This window comes from Chelonoidis abingdonii, chromosome 1, assembly GCF_003597395.2.
Source record: "Chelonoidis abingdonii isolate Lonesome George chromosome 1, CheloAbing_2.0, whole genome shotgun sequence".
NCBI lineage: Eukaryota > Metazoa > Chordata > Testudines > Testudinidae > Chelonoidis > Chelonoidis abingdonii.
The window spans coordinates 101,911-114,211 of NC_133769.1; the positions used below are offsets into that span (position 1 = coordinate 101,911).

A 12,301-nucleotide genomic window follows, 5' to 3' on the forward strand; every position below is an offset into this window, starting at 1 on the left:
GTAAAAGTTTTCCGACGAACGTGCACGCGCGGCGCGTACACCTACTGGAATGGATATGAGCAACACATCTCGAAGAACAAGAGTTACAAGGTAAGTAACCGTGTTTTCGCCATGCCTTTTCACTTCTCTGCCCCTCCATCTGCTTCAGGTACAGTAACGACGTGACATCACTGCCCTTTCTGCTGGAGATCCTCACGGTGCTGCCAGAGGAGGTTAATAGCCGATCTTTGCGCATTGGCGCCAACCGCCGGACCGAAATCATTGAAGACCTGGCTTATTACTCCAGTACAGTGATCTCCCTTCTAGTAAGTAGATCGCCTGGAATGCAGGCGTGTGACATTCAGCCTGCTCGGGTGGCATAGGACACAGTCTGAGACTGTTTCAGATCTAGCCCAGGTTGGAAGTAATCAGGAAGTGATCAGACCTGCTAACAGCTGCCAGTGTGAAACTAGTTGCTCTCTTCTGTCCCTAGTGGATGAGAGTCAAACAAAAAACCACAGCTGACCAAGGATTGAGTTTGGTCATAGAGACTTAACTACCCCTCCAGCGAGTTCCTGGACATGTTAGAGACGGACAGTTTGGGGAGGAAACTTGCACAGAACGAAGAGGGGCAGTGCTTAAAGGCCTTCAGTCTCCTAGGCTGCCAGTCCAGCAGCCCTCACTGACACTAAATGCATTTAGACTTAAGGCCCTACTTGAATAGCGGCTGGGCTGTGGACTAGCCACGGAAAATCTGGGACAAGTAATCATTATTATTATTTGCTGTAGTAAGGTCCGTTATTTTTTTTCCCACTGTCGGCCGCCCGTAGCTGAGAGCGGGGACCCCTGCTGTCGAAATTGTGGCGGAACCCTAATATTGCAGGGTCTGCAATATTGTGAATTAAATAGGTCCTTATTTATAGATCTAAAAAAGATGAGGCATCCCAGACCATTCACTTATCTTATTTTAATATAAAAGGAGACTGTGGCAGAGAGAACCTTTATAATAATTCTAGAATGAGAGGTATTGATTTGTCAGAATAAGAACCTGGGGATTTACGGCTACCTAAAGGCCATCTTATTTATCTTTTTTACCCCAAGTTCTTTCTTGACTTACCCACGCCCTTCGTGCAATGTAGTGTTCCCGTAGTGTTCACCCAAAGGATGAGATATGGTGGCAACTGCAAAAATGTACCTAGATGGAAAAAACATCCACAGGTGAATTTCTAGATGCATTCCCACTGGTGTGCTGCTGAGGAGAGTTCAGGCCCTCCTGGGAGCTAACTGCTTGAGGACATTGGTGCTCAACAAGGCTTGTGACTTGGGTTTGAGGAGTGAAATGAATCAACTCGTCTCCAAAGCAGTTCACAGAGATTGAAAGGAGCTGACTAGAATATATCCAGCCTCACTCCACTGGGTCAGTGTTTTCCCAAGGATGCTTTACTCATTTCCTAGTAAAATATTTGAACTAAATACTCAGGAGAGACCAATCTGGACCCCCCTCCACCCTCTCCCTCCCCCCAGCTCCAGGCTGTACTGAAGTACAGCTCCCATACTCGTTAATGCAGAGCTCTTCATTACTTCTTACCATTTCACATGTTGTATTTCCCATTTAAATACACAATGCCCCCCAGCTGTGCATAATAAGGCTACTAATATCCTAGAACCCCAGATGGAATTGCATTTTGATGTATTATAATTATAATAGATGGTAACAGAAATTATTTTTTTGCTTTGCAGCCCACGATTTCTCTGCTTCTCTCCTTTGCTGTCTGTTGCCCAATTTTTTCATCCAGCTGCTTTCCCTTTGCTTCAGCTCTGCTGGCCATGATTGTTCTCATTTTCGTAGCTCTTGGAGTTGGAACAGATCTGCTAAGTTGCATAGCTCTCTTCTTCTCCACCCTTAAAACCACCTCTTGCTTAACAAAGGTTCATTCCCAAGGGTGGCTTTCCAGCTTTGAATGACACCAGTGACATGGGGCACCATTTCCTTTGAGGGAATTATGCCATCATTCTAAATTTTCCACTACTCCTAGTTACAGAACTTCATAAGATGTCAAATTCAGGAGTGGCAGAAGCGTCCTAAAAGTGAGGGGGACACTGAACCATGGTCCTGCCCCCTATGCCACCCACTTCCCCCTAAGGCCCCACCTTCCCTCTTTTAAAAGTGCTGAGGCCGTGACACCTCCCCGCTACCCCATTCCGGCACCCCTGGTCAAATTCCCTCCTCACTTTGGTGCTACACCCTTCGTCGTTTGCAGACAGTTATGTTCCCTTCTAGCCATTGTTTAGCTGTGCCTTGTGTAGAATATTTAACCTTACTTTGTGAATCAACACTGTTGCCCATTTCTAATTCCTTTTGTTCCCTGGATCCCCTCCAGCTTGTTTGTATCTTTCTGATTGCTCAGAATTGGGCATAGTACTCTGGTTGTGCTCTCAAGCCATAAAGAGGCTCCCTGCAATGTGATGGGATACTGCTGCCCAAAAGCACCTCCAAATCATATGGAGCATGTTGCCCGGTTTGTTTGGGTTTTTTTGGATATCCTGTAACGAGCACCTCCAATTCATTGTCCAATATCTTCTTGTGTTTGTCTTGACTCGCCTGCTTTCCATATATCTCCTGTGTTAAATCTCGCTTTAGTTTCAGCTCATATTTCTTCAGTCTAGGTCCTTCTAGTTGTGTCCTTGTTGCTGCTTGTAACTTCTCCCCCACATTCTTCATCCACAACTGTTTAGTTTCATCTGTTTGGTTAACATGCTGGTTGCTTCCTTTTTCCAGATAATCAGTGAAGATGCTAAATAATTACTCCTGGGGAAATTCTCCATCACTGCACGTGCGCAGAATTCATGTCTCCCTCAGATTCCTTTGTTTCCCTGCAGAAAAATGACTTCTGATGGGGAAGCAAAGGGAAGCTGCAAGAGTGGTCACATGCCCCTCCCTGGCAGCACAGGCAGGTCGATTTGGGCTCCTGGAGCAGCCAGTAGAGTCGTAAATCACTGCAGGGCTTGGCAGCTGGTAGACACATAAATCACTGCAGGGCTTGGCAGTCATGCATGTGAGAGAGAGAGACTCTGTCCCTCTCACTTGCTATTGCAGCATGGGGCATGGAAGGACAGGGCATTGGAGTATTTCTGAGGAGGTAGGCATGGGGCAGGCTCTATTCTCAAGCAGAGCAGAATGTAGCAGCCTACCTGCTTAGTGAATTGTTCCCATTGTCGTTGTGAATTCTCCCATGAGTATAAAACAGGTGTAAAATTTTTAAGGCTCCTTTACATTGCCAGAGTGGTGTAGAAAACAGTATGGCCTTAGAAATGCTCATGGTGCTTTGGTGATTAGAACTGAACTAAATTTTTAGACTGAAAAAATTTCCTATCAAAATGTGCTCCATGAACTATTTGCTACTGACCTATTTAGAGATGGTCAGTAGCCAATATAAATTGTGAGCTTGATTCCCCAGCTCTCACTTGCGCTTCAGGTGCCTATGATGTAACACTGAGCATATGGCTGCATATATTTGTTGTCTAATAACTAGAAATAAAAGGTCAAACCTAGTTACATTACTTTGGGGGAGAGGGGTGTTGGGGATTTTCTCCCATTCTCCATCCATTGTATTGTAGTTTAAATCAATTACCAAAATAATTGAAACCAGCATGATTATATTGCATTATTTTGACATAAAATATGCACCAGGAGTATAAATAATATTGGTGTTAACCTGGTTCTGTGGTATGACCCGGCACTGCACTCAACTCCAGTTTATTACCTTGCTGTCCAGAATTCCTCATTTTTCATGTGTTCCAACTGCTTTTGAAGTTTAATTCTTTTCTCTTAAAATTTAACTGGGAGCTTAACGTTTAGTTTAAAAGTTCAAAAAGGCTGCCTCCATACAAACGTATAGCTGAGAACAGGAGCAGGGGAGGTTAGGAACATGGGGTCAGACCACACCGTTCCAATCAGTTAGATACCCCTGTCCAATGGTGGCCAATATCTAATGCTTCAGAGGCAGATGAATTGTGTCTCTGCTCTTCCTCTCTATCCTTCCCCTACCTCCAAAAAAACCAAACAAAACCCGTACACCATACAGTGTATAAGAATGGCCATGGAGAACATGTTTCTAATTTTTCCAGTTGCTTTAATCCAGATTCTGAAAGTCTCCTAGACTTTAGGGTCAGAAGGGACCATCATGATCAGCTAGTCTGACCTTCTGCACCTTGCAGGCTGCAGAACCTCGCCCTGGAGCCTGTACTGAAATTAGCTGGTTTAAGTTCCAACCTAGTTTAAAGCCTAGGTTCTATCTTTATGGGTCTGCAGAGATGTTACCCCTAAGACATTGTGCTTCTTTTTCGCTCTAACCACCCCGGGCACTTTCTCTGTGAAGAGAGAGAAACCGGCTGTCTGACTGGTTAATTGGTTAGATGAGCAAGCTCATGTCTCTCTGATTGCTTATGAGTAGCGATGATGTGGAAAGCCTGAGTCAGTCAAAAGCTGACAATGGTTCATGACCAGGCCAGCTGGACCCACTGGTAGACTCTCTGAGCATGTTCCACCATGATGACCCTCCCAAAGTCTGAAAAGAAAAGCGGCTTTTGGCAGCATAGTGGCAATTCTCTGGTGACATCTGCTGATGGTCCATCTGCAGATATGTCTGCTGAGAGGAGATCGTGGCCAATGATTTCTTGGGACAGCCTGTCATTTGTTTGCTTTGCCAGGCAGACTGCACCTATATGTTTGCTTTGCCTGGCGTGCTCTGCATATATTAGAGTCTATGTTCAGACAACCCAAGTTTCCTTTGCAAAGTCTAGAGTGGGCATATTAATGAGCTGCCTGAAGAGCAAAAAGAAATCGGGTGTCTGTCTAGGATTTATCTAGAACTCACATAGGATTTAGCTCAGATTTTTTTTTTTAAGTTACGTAAATTTAGGGGTCTACCAAATTCTTCGCAGCTGTGAAAATTGCATTATGGACCATGAAATCTGGTCTCCGACTGCCCAGCTCTGAAGGCAGAGCAGAGAGCGGCGGGTGCTGCCCTGGTGCACGGCTCGTAAGTCAGTGCCGCTGCAGCACAGAAATAAGGATGACAATACCATGCCATCCCTTCTCTGCCTTCACAGCTGGGCGCCTGGCCAGCAGCTGCCACTCTGCCTTCAGAGCTAGGTGCCCAGGCAGCCGCCGCCCAGCTTCAGGCAGTGCAACCCCCAGCATCAGCACAGAAGCAAGGGTAGCAATACTGCGGCCCCCTAATAGGCTTGTGATCCCCTTTTGGATCTGAGCCCCTAGTTTGAGAAATGCTGTAGGAGAAGTCGCACCATTTTCTTCAGGGATATGTAACGCATCTGCAAAGTTTTCTGTTTATGCCGTGACCAACACGTGAAAATTGTGTGATTTCTCCGCGATCTAAGCAGACCTCCTACTGTCTAATAAAACCTCTGTCTAATCAGAGTCCTCTAGAGGCTGTAATGCACAGAACAACTAGACTATCAAGTGAACAGTAAGCATGACCCTCTTGAAACGTTTGGTATGGAAAGTTAAGGTACGCTGTAAAACTTGTAGGCTCCATTCTCCCTGGGGATGGGATGGTCCAGGGGCCACTTAAGCCCTGATGGGGCAAAACATGAGGCTGTTTTTCTAGCTTAGCACAGCAAGGGCCCCCTTTGGATGGGTCCTGGCAAACCTCATCAGTGGGCTTGCTGATGACAACAGAAGGCTCCCCCTCCTCTAGGGCTCCCAGCCACAGCCACAAATAACTCCCCAGTTTCTTACCGCTTGATAGTGTAACGAGTGTCCTCAAGCGGGCCCAAACGATGCCTTCTACCTTTCAAAGCCCTTACTGAGAAGCTAGCGATGCGAGTGTATTTTGCAGCAGAGAGTGTAAGGAAATCTTAACTTGAGATTTGGCAAATATGAAGCAAATATAAGAGCTGGGCTTCATCTGTCTTTGAGACGGGACCCTGCAGGAAATTGATGTGCCGTGGATGGGTGAACATATTCCAGGCTGCTGTTCTCACTATGCGCTGTCACTGCAGTTGAAGTCAATTGACTTGTTTGGCTCAGTCCCTAGATCACGGTGGGGGCTTGTCTATTTAAGTGGGATGTGTGTGGGGGGGGGGTGTCTGAAGTCATCTCCTATCCCGTGTTTGCTTCACTTGTCTGTGCTGGGTATGGTACATGGCTCATTTCCTTGCCATGTGCTTTTCTCAAGAGGCTGATTTTAGGTGTGGGGATATCATTTAGTGATATAGACGAGTCTCTTCATGTTGACACTGGGGGGGGGGGGGGAATTGTGGTTTTTAAATACAGTTCGTCCCTCAACGATCACATCATGGATGCTGCATACCTTGAAACGCTGATCCTTTCTGTTCACAGCTTCCAGGAACATGTTGTACGTAGGAGGGCGTCAGTTTCGTGCTTGTGGAAATGAACTGGTAGCTTGGGGTCTCTAACCAATTCTCCATCCCTGCCCTTCCTCCCCTAGATGACCTGTGTGGAGAAAGCAGGCAACGATGAGAAGATGCTCATGAAAATTTTCCGCTGCCTGGGGAGCTGGTTCAACCTGGGAGTTCTGGATAGTAACTTCATGGCCAACAGCAAGTTACTGTCCCTCCTCTTCGAGGTGCTGGTGAGTATTCGCTCAGGCCACTGAACGAGCTTCTCTCTGCCCAGGAAGAACGCTGATTGCTTTTTACTAGGAGAGGAACAGCAAAACTTTGAAATCACTTGGAATCCTGTGCAGATTTGTTGTAAACGTTGGCGCACTAGGATGACGGCTCATTGGTGGCCTGCATGCAGAGCCTAAAGAGAAGTTTACTCCCCTTCCTGGGCCCTTTCCTCTGTCTTGAGTATGAGGCCTGATCCATCTCTTAGCCCACTGTGCTGCTCGCTGCGCACTGGCTCTTCCCCTGTGCCCCAAATAGCACTGCTTAGTGCCCCCTAGATTTCCAGCCTGAAGGCTGTCAAGAACTGGCAACTTGGAGAAGTGGGTATCAACAGAAGCACAGGAATCTCTTAACAGCAAGAGTCCAGTTCTGGCCAAGCCTCCCAGTGGCCAAGAACTCCCCATCTTCCCTTGCTCACTGCCTTCTAGTGGCACTTGGAAAATCGGGTAGGTCTCAGATGACTAACACCTGGTAACATCGAATTTTCTCAGCTAAAGAAGAAAACACTTTTTAAGTGCTTCCTCTGCCCTCATGTTAGATCCCGAGTTCAGAATTCCAATTCTCTGGAACCAGCTGCTGCTATTGCTGACCTGAGATGCACCGAGAACATGGGGAAACGTTCTTGCCCAGAATGCTGAATCCTGAACTCGAGACTGGACAGGGAAGTGGAGGAGGGGGGTGATGCTTATGTTCTCTGGGAATTTCCAATCTGATCCTATTCTGTTCTGGGTCAGGGACCGTGAAGGCAAATGGCAAAGGTTCTTTGTGAGCAGACCTGGGTGAAGTTAGCCCCAAGCACAGCATGTTGAAGGGGAGGGTTGAAGATGTCATTTTTAGCCTTTGCCGAGTAAGAGAACTGAGCAGAGGGCTGTGGCTCATGGAGTTGGGGAGGAAACCTCACTCCATTTCTCTAGAGTGAAATAGGTAGAGGAAAGAGCAGCTCAAACAAAATCCTGGTTTTCTGAGCTGCAAAGGGGTTATTGGGGAATTGGTAGGTGAAGGCCCTGGGTCAAAAACATAGCAGACTTAGAATGCAGATGTAAGATCTGTTCTCCAGTTTTGCTGCATACCATAGAGGGAGAAACTTGCACCTTCTTCAGGGTCATCATCCGTCTCAATCTCTAGCTATTCAGATAGTGAAAAGAACTATGATTTTCTTTTCGTGCTGCATTTGAAAATCCTTGATCTGAGTGGCATGAGCATTTTCAATTAAAGCAGATGGTAAGACACCTTCTCGCCCCCTGGACTCCGTTATTGCCTTTGGCTGCATTCCTGTCGAAAGCCCTACTGCAACAAATCCTTCCTCTGTGTAGCTTGGGATTCAGCAGTTCTAGCCCCAGATGGGTTACGAAATGGCTCACTGTATTGTTTCCAGTTATAGTACCTTGGTCCAGGACAGGTCTGGAGAGGGAGAGGGAGTGGGGTGGCATTGGATTGCAGAAACCTTGTTGCTCAAGCATGGTCCTGTAATCTTGGCAAATCCAGTGGTTCTACTTTCTGGCAGACAATACTTCTGAAAAGAAGTTCACAAAGTTCTAGTAGATCTGTTTTCCTATTCACACGGTCTGGCCCATTCATCATCAGTTTTCTCAACTTCTGTTTGGAAGCTACTTTGTCTAATTCACTGATGCTTCAACTTTTCCTGTCATGCCCCACTCCTCTTACCAGTAATGGAATCTGTCTGTGCTTCCCCCTCCATTACTGTATGGTTGGCTCAGCACAGGAGCTTGGGCTGACAGTGGAGCTGTGGGAGGAGCTGGGGCTAGAGGGAGAGTTGGGCTGCAGGCAGAGTGACCAGACAGCAAATGAGAAAAATCGGGAAGGGGTGGGGCGTAATAGGTACCTATATAAAAAAAAAAAAAAAAAACACCCAAAATCAGAACTGTCCCTATAAAATTGGGACATCTGGTCACCCTAGCTGGGGGTGGAGCGGAGCTGGGGTGGGTGGCACTCTCTGCCCCCTGTGAGGGCTGGTCTGGACCTCGCTGCTGCACACCTCTTCCCTCGTCCCAAACATTTCTCCGTGCCCCTCTAGGAGGGTGCACCTCACAGTTTGGGGACCCCGGTCCAGTTGTTAGAGCATGAGGCTGGGAGCCAGGGCTCCTGGGTTCCATTCCAGCTTCTGTCCCTGATGTTCTTTGTGACCTGAAGTAAGTTTGACTTCAACTTCTGTCTGTTTCCCCATCTACGAAATGAACATTGCTAGCAGTTGCTGTTACTGACCACTTCAGTTAAGGCTGAATTCAAGGTTTTATACTTATTTCCCTTTTTAGGTGCTCATAACTTTCTCCATCATATACAAGGTCGGCGAGATAATATCTCATGTTGGATCAACTTCAGCTGGTGAAAGAGAAAAGATTTCGAGCCACACACAGCTCTTCTTCAGGTCTGGGAAAGTTACTTCGTGTCTCAGCTAAAGGCAAGGTGGATAGCATACGTAGTTATGCTGGTCCCTTAGAATATGAACTAACTACCTATGCTAAACAATCTGTTCCACCTTGCATTTAGCTGTGATGCTCAGAGTACCTGAAGAATCGGTGGCTTGAAAGCTTGTCTCTCTCTCACCAACAGAAGTTGGTCCAATAAAAGAGATTACCGCCCCCACCTGTCACCTTTAATATCCTGGTATTGACACGGCTACAACACTGCATCCATCATACACAGTTCTTCCAGGCTGAAATTTACCATGCTTAAAGGTGAATTGTTTCATAAGGCTTTGAGCAGGCTGCCTTTAACACTTGTTTGCATTATGCAAGTGTTAGAATAAAGTTCTCTCCAGCTGCACGGGATTTAAAATAGTCAAACGTTGTTAACTTTCCAGGCTAGAAGCATAAAGCTTGGCTTGGTTTGTAATCCTCATCAAAGAAACAAAATTGGCTGTAGATTTTCCAAGTTCTGAACATTTAAGTCAATATTTTGTTCATGCACAGTACAGCGTCTTTATCCTTCCTTTTTCTGACCCCTTTAACTTAGAACAGCTAACTCAGGAAAGTCTTTCTGCGTATATATGGAAACCCCAAAGAGCTCCAGTATTAAATGCAAAAAAACTTTCATTAATGCAACATGAAGGTTGAAGAGCTGAGCTAAGCACACCCAAGTAAGAAATTCGCAAATGGTGCAGGTTTCTCCGGCATTGTTCGCTCAGACCTGTTGCATGGAAGAGGTATTGTATAATGTTTTATTGTTATGCCATTATTAAATGGGTAACTTGCTTTGCATTTGTTGCACGATACAGTCTAAGCAAACAAAAATGCAAATTAAGCTTCCCATTTAATAATGGAAAGAGGAATAGACACAACACTTAATGCATGAAACAAGTCTGAGTTAATGTGACAGTAGAAACTGTTATCCTCTGGGGTTTTCTGACTTCTGAGTGCTCAGCTTTTCAGCCTGCGTGTTACATTCATGCTAGTTTTTGCAGTTAATTCCTCCCTCCCCTTCTTTATTCACAAGGGATTGTGCTGCTGAATTATTTAATGTTTGCAAATTATTTAATGGTGAGGATCCCCTTATGAAAGGGCATCTATAGGTGTGCACCAGATTACTGCTATTCCTTTGTTTCCTCTCCTCTTCGCTGTCTCCTCTCTCCTTCTTTGTACGCCAGCCCTGTCTCCTTTCCTAATTGCCCCGAGCCCTATGGGAGCCATTAAAGCTTCTGTGAAATGAGCCTTGCACAATGGCCATGAATGTTTACCAGGCAGGGCCCATGCTAAGCCACCAGGATTATAAAACCAGTATTTTATTTGCACTGCAGAAGGGTGTTTCCTCCCGCTTCACCACCCCAGGAGAAAGGGGTAGTGCAATTTTTCCATGGTGCTGAGATATCTCAGATCTGAGATTTCAGTCATTCTGTTCCACCCATTTATGTGCCGTGTAGAAAAGCCAGAAGGGTTCAATGGGGCGAAGGTCCTTTGCCCCCTGGGTACAGCAGCAGGCTGTGCAGGGCTGGCGAAGGAGGTGGTATGGGGAAAGCTGTGTACTAAGAGACATGTCTTGGTATTTGGGACCAAACAAAAGCTTCGTTAGGTGCAGCCTCATTTATTGCCCCTTAGTCACCTGGCTCCTTTCCTCCCCTCCTGTCCCACAGCGACAAGACAAGACGTCTTCAAACCTGCACGAGGCAGCCTCTGACTGCGTGTGCTCAGCTCTCTACGCCATTGAAAACGTAGAGACCAACCTGCCCCTCGCGCTGCAGCTTTTCCAGGGAGTCTTGACGCTGGAGGCCGCCTATCACATGGCTGTGGCCCGGGAGGATTTAGACAAGTAAGCAAATTAGCCTTGCCGATAATTAACTGTCAACGTGTCTGTTGAGAGCTATTCTTGAGCTCGGCTCTGTTTGTGCAGCGCTCCGGAGTGTCGTATGCAAATGATGGCTGACGGAACAGAGACAGCTGAGTTAATGACGCTTCCCTTTGCCGGCAGTGCGCCAGCCTAGAATTGCAGGGGGGTGAGCAGCCCGAGCTTGGGCAGGCAGAAGGGAGCATTGCAAGCACGTTGGTGCCTTCCCAGCTCTTCTTTGCTCTTATCAAAGGGCATCAGGAAACGTGCCACTGTGCAGCTCTGGTTGAGTGATGAGAGAGAGTGGAATGTCTGAGCCTTCTGGAGAGGGGAAAACGGCCTTGGGAATGCTATGGCCTGGCACTTGTCATGCCTTCCGTCTCCAGAGTTCTGTACCAATGTTAAGGAGCCCCTCTTGTTGGTTTTATTATGTTAGCATCTAGCTGCTCCAGCCAAGATCAAGACCTCGCTCAGCTTGTACAGTGCCTAGCACAGTCAGAGGGGTTACAGTGTGGATAGACAAGACAGAATAAAAGGTGAAAGGAGAAACGAAGCGAAGAGAAGGGAAGTGAGTTGGCAGATCTCTTGTGGCAGTGCCCCCTCTCTTTCCCCCCTGCTCCACAGCCATTGTTCCTTGCTACCTCCCTCTGAAGTCAGCACTATCAGAGGGGAAAATGGAGGCGAAGAGGGTAGTGGGCTTTCCATGGATCATGCCCCAAATCACTCCTAGAACTGGCATTAGAACTCAGGAGTTAATCTACCAGTCCTGTGCTCAGCCCATTAGACCATGCTGTCTGCTACACAATGCTGTGCTCTCTGCCATCTCGCAGTTCCAGAGGACCAACAGGGAGACTTTACATTCTGCAATCAGAGTGTGGTCTTGGTTTTGATCTTCCTCCTTCAAACAGAATAGCAAAGCTGGTTAGTTTGAGGACAGGTTTTTGCTGTTCAGCTCAGCCTCTCAAATTGTTTTCTAAAGATATTTTAAGGACAGCAATCCTGTCTTCTAACCCAAATTGCCTCGCTGTCTGTAACATGCTGCTGTAAAATTCAAGGCTGATAAAGCTGTTTCTCGCACTTGTGTATCATATGATATCGCACAGTCCCTCCATTCTGGTACTGTATGTCCTGTTCTTGTGCCAAATGCATTTGAGGTCGATTTTGGTTGGCTTCTTGGGGTCTGTTTGCAGCTATGGAGATGGATGTCATAAATTTTCTCCTGAACCACAGTCTCATAGTTGTCCTGGGTACGTATTAAAGTTTCACTTGGAGGAATCTTATTTAGACCAGGCAGTAGTCTTCACTTTCATCAGAATATCCTGGAATCTATAAAGGGAGAGGCAATGCTTGGTTTAGTCCTAAGTGGAGCACAGGATCTGGTCCAAGAGGT

General features: G+C 46.6%; 1 protein-coding gene across 1 annotated transcript in view; it reads left to right on the forward strand.

Annotated features, from left to right (window-relative positions):
* The window catches only part of TNPO3 (transportin 3), a 62,900-nt gene that overhangs the window by 15,592 nt on the left and 35,007 nt on the right, over window positions 1-12,301 (forward strand). The window contains exons 3-5 of the mRNA XM_075063484.1: window positions 149-305; window positions 6,453-6,596; window positions 10,721-10,896. Of these exons, the coding sequence (XP_074919585.1) occupies window positions 149-305; window positions 6,453-6,596; window positions 10,721-10,896 (477 nt within the window). The remainder of the gene's footprint in view (window positions 1-148; window positions 306-6,452; window positions 6,597-10,720; window positions 10,897-12,301) is intronic.